The 12953-nt window shown below is 35.7% G+C and overlaps 2 protein-coding genes and 1 long non-coding RNA gene across 3 annotated transcripts in view; 2 read left to right on the top strand and 1 right to left on the bottom strand.

Annotated features, from left to right (window-relative positions):
* The window catches only part of LOC145737242 (adenosine 5'-monophosphoramidase HINT3-like), a 37890-nt gene extending 26275 nt beyond the window's left edge, over window positions 1-11615 (top strand). The window contains exon 4 of the mRNA XM_081991856.1: window positions 11468-11615. Within this exon, the coding sequence (XP_081847982.1) occupies window positions 11468-11533 (66 nt within the window). The 3' untranslated portion in view covers window positions 11534-11615. The remainder of the gene's footprint in view (window positions 1-11467) is intronic.
* On the bottom strand, window positions 3818-4164 carry LOC145737245 (uncharacterized). The gene is made up of 2 exons (XR_014180332.1): window positions 4043-4164; window positions 3818-3987 (listed from the first exon to the last, which is right to left on the bottom strand). It is a non-coding gene; the product is annotated as an uncharacterized LOC145737245 (long non-coding RNA).
* Window positions 3978-5638, top strand: LOC145737239 (uncharacterized). Its single transcript, XM_081991854.1, has 3 exons — window positions 3978-4421; window positions 4472-4603; window positions 4748-5638. Exons 2-3 carry the CDS (start codon window positions 4501-4503, stop codon window positions 5422-5424), a joined length of 780 nt encoding a protein of 259 aa, XP_081847980.1. The 5' UTR covers window positions 3978-4421; window positions 4472-4500; the 3' UTR covers window positions 5425-5638.
* Window positions 11616-12953: the final 1338 nt, after the last annotated feature.

Genomic DNA, 12953 nt, shown 5'->3' with positions numbered 1-12953 from the left:
TAACCTGAAAAACACTACAAAATTTGGTACAGTCAGCTAGAAAAGTGGTGTCAAAGTTTGAACTGCCAGAAGCACAGTTTGAAAGGACAGTCAGGGACAAAATCGCCTGTAAAACCCACTTGGAGTGAGAAAGTGACTATTTTTAGCTCATTTTTGGAATCCTCATTACATTTCCTATCCAATAACCTGAAAAACACTACAAAATTTGGTACAGTCAGCTAGAAAAGTGGTGTCAAAGTTTGAACTGCCATAAACACAGTTTGAAGGGACAGTCAGGGACAAAATCGCCTGTAAAACCCACTTGGAGTGAGAAAGTTACTGTTTTAATCACATTTTTGGAATCTTCATTAAATTTCCTATCCAATAACCTGAAAAACACTACAAAATTTGGTACAGTCAGCTAAAAAAGTGGTGTCAAAGTTTAAACTGCCAGAAACACAGTTTGAAAAGACAGTCCAGGACAAAATCGCCTCTAAAACCCACTTAGAGTGAGAAAATGACTGTTTTAATCACATTTTTGGAATCTTCATTAAGTTTCCTATCCAATAACCTAAAAAACACTACAAAATTTGGTACAGTCAGCTAAAAAAGTGGTGTCAAAGTTTAAACTGCCAGAAACACAGTTTGAAAGGACAGTCAGGGACAAAATCGCCTGTAAAACCCACTTGGAGTGAGAAAGTGACTGTTTTAATCACATTTTTGGAATCTTCATTAAATTTCCTATCCAATAACCTGAAAAACACTACAAAATTTGGTACAGTCAGCTAAAAAAGTGGTGTCAAAGTTTAAACTGCCAGAAACACAGTTTGAAAAGACAGTCCAGGACAAAATCGCCTCTAAAACCCACTTAGAGTGAGAAAATGACTGTTTTAATCACATTTTTGGAATCTTCATTAAGTTTCCTATCCAATAACCTAAAAAACACTACAAAATTTGGTACAGTCAGCTAAAAAAGTGGTGTCAAAGTTTAAACTGCCAGAAGCACAGTTTGAAAAGACAGTCAGGGACAAAATCGCCTCTAAAACCCACTTAGAGTGAGAAAATTACTATTTTTATCTAATTTTTGAAATCCTCATTAAATTTCCTATCCAATAACCTGAAAAACACTACAAAATTTGGTACAGTCAGCTAGAAAAGTGGTGTCAAAGTTTGAACTGCCAGAAGCACAGTTTGAAAGGACAGTCAGGGACAAAATCGCCTGTAAAACCCACTTGGAGTGAGAAAGTGACTGTTTTAATCACATTTTTGGAATCTTCATTAAGTTTCCTATCAAATAACCTAAAAAACACTACAAAGTTTGGTACAGTCAGCTAGAAAAGTGGTGTCAAAGTTTGAACTGCCATAAACACAGTTTGAAGGGACAGTCACGGACAAAATCGCCTGTAAAACCCACTTGGAGTGAGAAAGTGACTGTTTTAATCACATTTTTGGAATCTTCATTAAATTTCCTATCCAATAACCTGAAAAACACTACAAAATTTGGTACAGTCAGCTAAAAAAGTGGTGTCAAAGTTTAAACTGCCAGAAACACAGTTTGAAAAGACAGTCAAGGACAAAATCGCCTCTAAAACCCACTTAGAGTGAGAAAATGACTGTTTTAATCACATTTTTGGAATCTTTATTAAGTTTCCTATCCAATAACCTGAAAAACACTACAAAATTTGGTACAGTCAGCTAGAAAAGTGGTATCAAGTTTGAACTGCCAGAAGCACAGTTTGAAAGGACAGTCAGGGACAAAATCGCCTGTAAAACCCACTTGGAGTGAGAAAGTGACTATTTTTAGCTCATTTTTGGAATCCTCATTACATTTCCTATCCAATAACCTGAAAAACACTACAAAATTTGGTACAGTCAGCTAGAAAAGTGGTGTCAAAGTTTAAACTGCCAGAAACACAGTTTGAAAGGACAGTCAAGGACAAAATCGCCTCTAAAACCCACTTGGAGTGAGAAAGTGACTGTTTTAATCACATTTTTGGAATCTTTATTAAGTTTCCTATCCAATAACCTGAAAAACACTACAAAATTTGGTACAGTCAGCTAGAAAAGTGGTGTCAAAGTTTGAACTGCCATAAACACAGTTTGAAGGGACAGTCAGGGACAAAATCGCCTGTAAAACCCACTTGGAGTGAGAAAGTGACTGTTTTAATCACATTTTTGGAATCTTCATTAAATTTCCTATCCAATAACCTGAAAAACACTACAAAATTTGGTACAGTCAGCTAAAAAAGTGGTGTCAAAGTTTAAACTGCCAGAAACACAGTTTGAAAAGACAGTCAAGGACAAAATCGCCTCTAAAACCCACTTAGAGTGAGAAAATGACTGTTTTAATCACATTTTTGGAATCTTCATTAAGTTTCCTATCCAATAACCTAAAAAACACTACAAAATTTGGTACAGTCAGCTAGAAAAGTGGTATCAAGTTTGAACTGCCAGAAACACAGTTTGAAAGGACAGTCAGGGACAAAATCACCTGTAAAACCCACTTGGAGTGAGAAAGTGACTGTTTTAAGCACATTTTTGGAATCTTCATTAAGTTTCCTATCCAATAACCTAAAAAACACTACAAAATTTGGTACAGTCAGCTAGAAAAGTGGTGTCAAAGTTTAAACTGCCAGAAACACAGTTTGAAAAGACAGTCAGGGACAAAATCGCCTCTAAAACCCACTTGGAGTGAAAAAATGACTGTTTTAATCACATTTTTGGAATCTTCATTAAATTTCCTATCCAATAACCTGAAAAACACTACAAAATTTGGTACAGTCAGCTAGAAAAGTGGTGTCAAAGTTTGAACTGCCAGAAGCACAGTTTGAAAGGACAGTCAGGGACAAAATCGCCTGTAAAACCCACTTGGAGTGAGAAAGTGACTATTTTTAGCTCATTTTTGGAATCCTCATTAAATTTCCTATCCAATAACCTGAAAAACACTACAAAATTTGGTACACTCAGCTAGAAAAGTGGTGTCAAAGTTTGAACTGCCAGAAACACAGTTTGAAAAGACAGTCAAGGACAAAATCGCCTCTAAAACCCACTTGGAGTGAGAAAGTGACTGTTTTAATCACATTTTTGGAATCTTCATTAAGTTTCCTATCCAATAACCTAAAAAACACTACAAAATTTGGTACAGTCAGAGAGAAAAGTGGTGTCAAAGTTTAAACTGCCAGAAACACAGTTTGAAAAGACAGTCAGGGACAAAATCCTGACAAATTAAAGAAGACCAAAGTATGTAAAGCAGTGACGTAATAATTGTCGTTCCTTTTCTATTGTGAACTGAGAGAGATGGAAAGTTGACAATGTATTATCGTCTGATCTGATCGACATATTTAAAAAACGAACCGGTGTCACGTGACACCTTCACTGACGCCGCATTCGTTTTCAAGCTCTATGCAGCGAGCAGAGCGTTTTTGACGTCACGATGACGTAATTCAGCAAATTCATAATTTGAACAACTGTCAAATTACGTCATTGTGACGCCAAAAAAGCTCTGCTCGCTCCATGCAGCGTGAAAACGAATGCGGCCTCAGTGTATCATTATCCTGACAACTGTCACAATCGCATTCATGAAGCTGTTAAGTTCCGTTCAGCTTATTTATACTCATTTACACTGTTTTCAAGTATGTTTTGTAGCTTTACAGCTCTATGAACAGTATTTTTAAGAGTTGTCACGTTCGTGACAGATCAAGCTGCGTTCAAAATTGACAGCTGTATGTCACATCCGTCAAAATCCAGCACAAAATAACAATTGTAGACGGGATTTTTTGTTAATCCCGTGCTACCAGGGTGGAAGAGTTTTAAGCAGTCAAAAAAATGAGTAAATCACTTTTAAACTTGGAAAACTTTATTCTACCATGCTTATCACACATGCTAGTCCTACTTAACCCCAAAAAAACATCTTATATTATATTAATTCATTCGCCGGAGGCGAATTCTACTTTAGGGTACAAACATACTGGAGTAGTTCATCTCGCCGCGCTGCTCGCCGCACGGCGACTATGAAACAATACCATTTGAAACGAATTAGGAAAAACATACTGGAGTAATGCACCTAGCCTTTCACCTCGCCGCGACTCCAAGAACAAAATGTTTTGTTTTTTAGCAGGCAGCTGCCTGGAACTCGCTCTGTGATTGGTCCGCTGAAGGTCACACACCACAGTGCGCGGATTTTTCCAGACTACAAGAAGTTGTCAACAAGTAGCAGTCGGTGTATTCATTGATTTTTTCGAGCGTTGGTGTGTAAAGATTTATAGCGTTTTCGGCTTACGGCTTTTAGATTGATCTGCGATCGCTCGACAAGCGATTTGTGACGTCAGAGATTTGATTTCGGTCAACCGCGCTGCAATCTGGAGTGATTTATTTCAGAGTCAATGCAGCAACGCGAACATGGGAAACATGCGATCGAGATCTGTCATGTGTCACTTTGCGCGGTAAATATTCAGAAAATAAATATTCAAAACTTTTTAGTGTTTTTTTGTAGAAATTTCAGCTCTGTTTTATTCAGCTATAATGGAAAAACAAGAAACACTCTATGTAAATAGAATTATTTTAGGGGCTGACGGCCAACCTATCTCCCAAGACAATAATCTTTTATGTGAAGTGACGGAGAATGGTAGGAATCTTTTACTTATTTGAATAATGTTATAACATATTCTTGCTACTTTTGTATTACTCAATTTTTCTTTTTGTATTACTTTTGTATATACTTTTGTATATATATTATACTTTTGTATTACTCAATCTCATTTTATTGTAGGCATTGATAAAATACTGTACATAGACCAATCATTATTGGAAGATAACAATAAGTTATCTTTATCTTTAAGTGAAGCAAATTTTTGTCCATCCAATAGTAGCATGGAAGAAACAAGTCAGAAAACGACGGATCTATTGTACCAACAAAAAGATGTAAAATTCGAATGGGGGGATAGCGAAACAAAGTTACTATTGGATTTATATCATGAATACTTACCTTTAGTTGGACCTCTAAAAAAATTTAGAAACAAAAAAACTATGTGGCAAAAGATTAGTGATGAAATAAAATTACACATGAATCTGGTAAGAACTCCTGGTCAGTGTGAGACCAGGTACAAAACAATAATAAAAAGAAAAGTGAATGCTATTGGAAATAACAGAACTTCTGGAGAAGTTAGAGTTGAAGTCCCTTTTGCTACTGAAATAGAAAAAATTCAGTCAATTGATGATAGCATCCAACCAGAGATTTTAATTAGTGGTAATAAAGAAGAATTATTAAAAAATATCTCTAGTAATCCTACAATAAAAGTTAATAAAAGAAAATCTTCCACAAATGAAAAAGAAATGATTAAATTCTTGAAGGAACTACATGATGAAAAGGAACAAAATAAAGAAAGGAGACATCAAGAGAAGTTAAAGCTTATTAAAGAACTTTTTGGGTCTGAGAAAAAGGACTAAGTACTAAGCTGACTTTTCAAAAGAGAATGTATTACCTGTTTTTTTAACATTTCTAGTCCTGCATTTTTTTAAGACTGTAGTATGTAGAGTTTAATTTTTTATAAGAATATTTGTTCATGTTTGGTTTTGTAGTTTTTACGTTTTGAGTTTATAAAATTTTATTTTTGATATATTTTTAATACTCACCTGTTTTATAATAAAAAGTAAAATAATCATAGTTTTTGTTTTTAAAAGGAATAAAAAATGAAACCCATTAAATATAATTCATCTATATATTCATTGAAATGTAAAGGAATTATTCCCTATTTGAGAGTAACACAGCAATATTATCCCTTTTAATCATTCCCTGCTCTCTATTGCCATGAACTTCAGGTGCATAATTTTCTTGACCTATATCTTCAGAACATGGCTCCTCTTGAAACAAATCACCATTATCTATACAGGCATTGTGTAAGACACAACAGGCAATTATAAATGAAGCCAATTTTCTGACAGAGTGATATTCCAGTTTCATCAACTGTCGAAACCGCCCTTTCAACATACCGAATGCGTTTTCAATTCTCACTCTTGTAGCTGAGAATTTGTAATTATAGGTTTTCTGACTTGGGGTTAAGTTCCCATAGTCCCTATAAGGAGTCAGAAGATTTTCCGATAATGGATAGGCACTATCGCCCAAAACATGGAATTGAGGACCTAAACTATTCACTTTGGAAGAAATAAATGAGAGTCTAAAAATCCTCGCATCATGAATTTTTGATGGAACACCGGTAAATACGTCTAGAAAACGACGTCGGCTATTCCCTGTAGAGTCATGGACTGCATGTCATGCCTGTTGGTGTAAGTTGACCTCAGTTTGTTGGCTGGGGTCCTTATATTGATGTAAGTTCCATCAATGCAGCCTACTACTCCAGGAAATCCAGATATCTGATTTGAAGTCATAGAAGAGGTTAGTTAGAACCACAGTACAGCTATACTGTGTTAGAACTCTATTACAATATTATAAATATAAGAATGATATACCTGTTCAAATTCTGTGGCTACTTGGTTCTTTTCTTCTTCCGTTTCAGGAAAACGTATAATATTGGGTGCAATTGAAAGCAGAAAATTAATCACCCGCCTTGTGATCACATGTAAAGTTGATAAACTAATATTGAACCGATCTCCAACACTTCTTAAAACAGTTTTATTCCCAGCAATCCTTCAAAGAGTTTGAATTGTTAGTTATTTTATACAGTACAACATATAACATAAGGAACTAACCACAAGAATGAGAGAATATGAGTTTCTGCACTGTGCACTTTTGAACCATGCCTTCCCTTTGGAAAAAACCTGCTTCTCTTAAATAACCTCACAAGCTTTTTGTATGTGGCTCTCGTTATACGAAAATGCTCTTTAAACTGAAAGAATCAACAGTTATTTTAACGCATAGATATTATTAAAGTGCAACTTACTTGATCATCTGAGTATTTCTCAACTACATCTTTCACGTAGTTGCGTATCTTCATTTTTTCGGTAACTTTACCATAGCACACAACCTTTGAAATGAATTCTTCTTCATCAGAACTTTCTGAGGAAGACAATAATTCTAATATCTGCAGGATTTGCTGAGACCGATTCATATTCAAAAACACCAAACGCGACATACAACCAAAACAGAAATAAAAATGTTAGGTTATATTTCTTATGGTGGCTCGTCGCTCCGTCAAATAATTCGGAGCTGCCGAGAGCGATCGCAATTCGATTTTCGAGCGGGTTTAGTCCAAGCCGAACGTACAGCTCGCAAACGGATTGATCGACATATCCAAGTCGAACACAGCGATCGCGAGTAGAGCGATCTCCGATTGCCCGAGAGCAACAAGCCGAAAACGCTATTATTAATCAGCGAGATTTACCGAAAGCCTCCAATTTGGGATCAGCGTCATAAATCTCACCATAATAGATACGTTCTAGATAAGTGCTGGGTAGAGGAGAGGAGGAGAGGAAGAGATTAAGTTGGGCAACATTTGAAAAACTTTTATATTTCGGAAAATTGACGGGAATTATCGGTTTTAACTAGTTGTAAGGTTAGGATAATGTACTAGTTTATTAATGTTGTATTACATTAATATGTATTAGTTAATTTATGTCTTATAAAGGCATTTTTTCGTAACACCAATTTTAGTACCTAATATCTGTAAATATTACTGTAATTACATCCTAGGTTTATGGTCTCCTCCGGAAGTATTCTTTGAAAGCATTTCTGACTGCAACAGACTCCACTGATGCGCGATTGTTTCTTCTTGTTGCTTCAATATCAGGAAGTATTGCACTATCCGTTGGTGCCTCAGTCTCAATGTTATTTACTATGTTTTCTCTGTCAATTATGGTGTTATGAAGAATACAAACAGCTTTAATAATGATATCAGCTGTGTCAGGATGTGTTTCAATAGCTTTGCACAATATTCTCCATTTCATTGTCAAAATTCCAAAACTGCATCCAAAACTGCGTCTTACGTGCTCTTGACAACCTCTTATTAAATAATTCGTTGTCATCGGTGAGATGGTTTCTTGGAAATGGCTTCATCAAGTTTTTTAATAAGGGATATGCTTCATCGCCAATAAATACAAAAGGGGCTTTAATATCGGATTGTGGAAGCAGACTTTCATCTGGGATGTTTAGTTTTTTTTTCTCGATTAACTTGTAAAGTTGCGAATTCCGAAACGTTCCTCCGTCGCTTTGCTTTCCGTATGCTCCAACTTCAATACAAGTAAATCTACAATTGGCATCGCTAACTGCTTGCAGTACGATAGAAAAATAAGATTTGTAATTGAAAAACATTGTTCCTGAGTGCGTAGGACACTTTACTCGAATGTGCTTCCCGTCTATGGCACCAATGCAGTGTGGAAACTGCCATTTTTCATTGAAATTTGTTGCTATGTTCTTAAAAGTTTCTTCGGTGGGTGTCTTCATATGCAGAGGTTGCAAACAGTCCCATAATAAAGTCGTTATTTCCTTCACAATTATTGCAACAGTGGTTGCTCCCATTCGAAAAGAAAATGCCAGGCTTTTAAATGAGTTTCCCGTAGCTAAAAACCGAAAAAATACAATATTCAATTATAATTATTTAAAAAATTTAGTTTTACTAAGTAAAAGTGAATTTGCAATTCAGTTCTGTAAGAATTACATATTGCATTAATTATCAAAAGTGTGCCATGCAGATTTAAGAAAATTAGGCAGCCCAAAATAATTTTGTTTGATCGAGTTTTTGGTTTTTTTTTATCGCTTTGAATTTAATCTTATTTCTCACTTTTCGGATCAATTAGTGCTTAGTCGGGTTTTTAATTACTTTTTTTAAGTTTCTAAATATTTTTCAGTTGCAGTAGCTAAAAAGACATGGAAGGTACTACGACAACAGTTTAAAGTGCATTTTGATAAGCTTCCGGTTATGCGTTCAGGAGGAGAACCGCCTGAAGATACTGTGGAATGGCCTTATTTCAAAAGTTTATTGTTTTTGAGAGACATTTTTGAAAAAAGGACTACAGCTGGTAATTTGAGCGATTTGGAAGAAAACAATGGAAATTTGGTTGATAACAGCGACGAGGACCCAGACAGACAAATAACGGACAATGAAATTACATCGCCATCGTCCCACATATCAAGTATTGGATGTTCTTCGAAAGCTACCATAAATGTTCATTCCTGCTCTACAAATTAAGCTTCGATCCCTTCAAGAAAAGTTGATCTTGGATACAGAAAACGTTCAAGTCAGATTGATATTATAGGAAAGAATTTGTTGGCTTTAGAAAAAGAAAAAATAGAAATGAAAAAATCAAAAGTGGTCTCAAATATAGACAGGAATGATGAAGACGTAGCATTCTTTACTTCTCTATTGCCGCACGTCAGAAAATTATCACCTGTTGAGAAGTTGCAGTTTAGAATTAAAGTTCAAACCATCCTTATGGAGACTGCCTATAAAAATACAATCTCGGATACAACAGAGAATAGGCAGGCTACGACAAGTACAACGTTCCACTCCAGACCAACACCAGAACCTCCGACTACAATGATGTACTCTACAACAGATCTGCCACAGATGGAACAGCAAATCGTGGAGTTTGATTATACAACTTTGCAGCCTAGGGGATTTGATTACAATAATTATAATGATCATTAGAAAATTTTTTGCTTGGCGGATTTTGATTTTTCTGATTAAATAAATACATGTGTTTACATCTTACCTCAATGTTATTACTAATCTTTCTTCAACACTGATTGGCTGCTTATGTACGTTGGTATATACTTTTACAACTTTCGATTCTATAAGTTCCAAGATGTAACTGAACGTTGATTGGGTCATTCGTAAGTAGTCAAAATATCGATCTGGATAATTTTTTAGCTGGCAGTAGAAATGATAGAATTCACCACGTCTAGTGCGTTTCTTATTTATCGGGTGCACATTCCATCTCCTATTTCCTTTCTGGGTGAGTAATAACCACCATTTCAAAGCAATTGGAGAGTCGCTATCACTGCTGTCACTGTCTGAATCTGCGAACATTTTTAATACCACTCTATACAATATTATAACTAGACCGAACTAGCGTCGAGTTCACGGCGATGTGAACAACTCCAGTATGTTTGGTAGCGGCGAGCCTCGATGCATGGCGAGATGAAACGGCGAGCAGCGCGGCGAGATGAACTACTCCAGTATGTTTGTACCCTAAAGGTACGCGTCCACTAATCGGTATCGGCACGGACGGTACGCATCGCACGAATCGCATTTCCAATCAACTACATAGAATCAAATACGACTGCGTTCACCTATCGTCATCGGACCCACCGCACTTCGGCATTTCTGATCGGGATTCCAAAGATGAAATCAAAATCCGTCGGTACCGATACTGCCGATGCTGATTATTGCTGATAGTGCGAATACCGACAAGTAGACGCATGCAAACTGTACTTTCTTTTAAGATTTTTATAGAAGGTAACAATATTATTGCAAATTGTTAGTTTTTTAACGTTTGCCTTTATGGATGTTGTAAAGAAGAAACTTACGATCTCTATGGATGTATGAAAGCTTATCATTATTGTTCAGAAATATGAAGAACTGTATAATATTGGGCATTCAGAATATTCCAATATTCTTCGCAGGGATAATATTTAGGATGAAATTGGAATGAAAATGAATCAATCTTTATTCAGGGACGACATCGCTTGTGTTCAACACCACCAAGTAAAAATGGCAGATAGAAAATGCTGATGCGAATTACCGATTCCGATAATCCGTGGTAGTGAACGCAGTACACCAAAAAATCCGATGCCTACGATGCGTACCGTCCGTACCGATACCGATTAGTGGACGCGTACCTTTAGTGTTGCACATATAGAAAAGGCAGGTCCATAAAGTTGATTAACCGTATAAAAAGTATTTTATATTTTTATGGTTGTGATTTTGACAATTTTGACGAGTGATTATTACTTTGACATTATTATTTGATCTGTCATCGCCTTAACAACTGTCAAAATTGTATTAATAAAGCTATAAAGTACCATTCAGCTGGTTAATACTAATATACACTAGAGATATAAAGGTTTATTATAGAGAGTTTCTTTATAGTTTTATTGTTAGGTTGGGCTGGCTTTTGACGGATATGACATGTAGCTGTCAATTTTGAGCGCAACTTAATCTGTCACAAACTTGACAACTCAAAAATCCTGTTCATGGAGCTGTGTAAAACATACTTGAAAACAATGCAAATGAGTACAAATAAGCTGAACAGTACTTTATAGCTTCATGAAAGCAGTTTTGACAATTTTTAAAGAGGGGCCATTTATGACATTTATAAGTAGTTTTAAAAATTACAGTTTTTATCAATTTGGCAACATTGCATACATTTGATACTCAACTATTCTTAAATATGTTTTGATTTAAATACTATTATTTAAGATTAAAATTTCAAATTTAGTGTTTACATTGAGTTTTGGGACACCCTGTGCATATTATGGTAATATGGTTATACCGGGTGGTCACAGTCAAATAATATAATTTTGTGTGTTTTTCAGGCAGATCAGATCCAGCAGAAACTGGCGACCATCGAAGACTCTAAAAACCTTCAAAATAAATTATAATTGTTGTGTTTTTAGGTTATAATTGAGGGTATTTTGTACATTTATTAGTTTTAATTATATTAAACTGGATGCATACATCAACGATGCATGGTCTTAATATCAATCCTAAATCATATAAAAACAGTAACCATTTCAACAAGTGGCGGCACTGCAATTGAATGTACTGTGGCAGAAAGACAGTTTGAAAGGACATTCAGGGACAAAATTGCCTGTAAAACCGCCTTGGAGTGAGAAAATGACTGTTTTTAGCACATTTTTGGAATCCGCATTAAATTTCCTATCCAGTATCCTGAAAAACATACAAAATTTGGTACAGTCAGCTAGAAAAGTGGTATCAAGTTTGAACTGCCATAAACACAGTTTGAAAAGACAGTCGGGGGCAAAATCGCCTGCAATACCCACTTGGAGTGAGAAAATCACTGTTTTAAGCACATGTTTGAAATCCTCATTAAATTTCCTATTCAATAACCTCAAAAAAAACTACAAAATTTGGTACAGTCAGGGAGAAAAACGGCGTCAAAGTTTGAACTACCAGAAAGACAGTTTGAAAGGACAGTCAGCGACAAAATCGCTTGTAAAACTCACTTGGAGTGAGAAAATGACTGTTTTAAGCACATTTTTGGAATTCTCATTAAATTTCCTATCCAGTATCCTGGAAAACACTGCAAAATTTGGTACAGTCAGCTAGAAAAGTTGTATCAAATTTGAACTGCCATAAACACAGTTTGAAAGAACAGTCAGGGACAAAATCGCGTATAAAACCCACTTGGAGTGAGAAAATGACTGTTTCAAGCACATTTTTGGAATCCTCATTAAATTTCTTGTCCAGTATCCTGAAAAACACTACAAAATTTGGTACAGTCAGCTGGAAAAGTTGTATCAAATTTGAACTGCCAGAAACACAGTTTGAAAGAACAGTCAGGGACAAAATCGCGTGTATAACTCACTTGGAGTGAGAAAATGACTGTTTTAAGCACATTTTTGGAATTCTCATTAAATTTCCTATCCAGTATCCTAAAAAACACTGCAAAATTTGGTACAGTCAGCTAGGAAAGTGGTATCAAGTTTGAACTGCCATAAACACAGTTTGAAAAGACAGTCGGGGGCAAAATCGCCTGCAATACCCACTTGGAGTGAGAAAATGACTATTTTAAGCACATTTTTGGAATCCTCATTAAATTTCCTATTCAAAAACCTCAAAAAAAACTACAAAAATTTGGTACAGTCAGGGAGAAAAACGGCGTCAAAGTTTGAACTACCAGAAAGACAGTTTGAAAGGACAGTCAGCGACAAAATCGCTTGTAAAACTCACTTGGAGTGAGAAAATGACTGTTTTAAGCACATTTTTGGAATCCCCATTAAATTTCTTGTCCAGTATCCTGAAAAACACTACAAAATTTGGTACAGTCAGCTGGAAAAG

The sequence above is a fragment of the Ips typographus genome, linkage group LG13 (assembly GCF_016097725.1).
Source record: "Ips typographus isolate SLU linkage group LG13, UJ_Ityp_2.0, whole genome shotgun sequence".
Classification (NCBI taxonomy): domain Eukaryota; kingdom Metazoa; phylum Arthropoda; class Insecta; order Coleoptera; family Curculionidae; genus Ips; species Ips typographus.
The sequence above is the reverse complement of the archived record's forward strand: the minus strand, read 5'-3'. Positions and strand labels throughout refer to the sequence as shown.

Coding starts and splice junctions, on each gene's coding strand:
- LOC145737239 (XM_081991854.1), top strand. CDS start 4,501: ATGGAAAAACAAGAAACACTCTATGTAAATAGAATTATTTTAGGGGCT. Junction 4,604..4,747: donor ATGTGAAGTGACGGAGAATG/GTAGGAATCTTT, acceptor ATTTTATTGTAG/GCATTGATAAAATACTGTAC.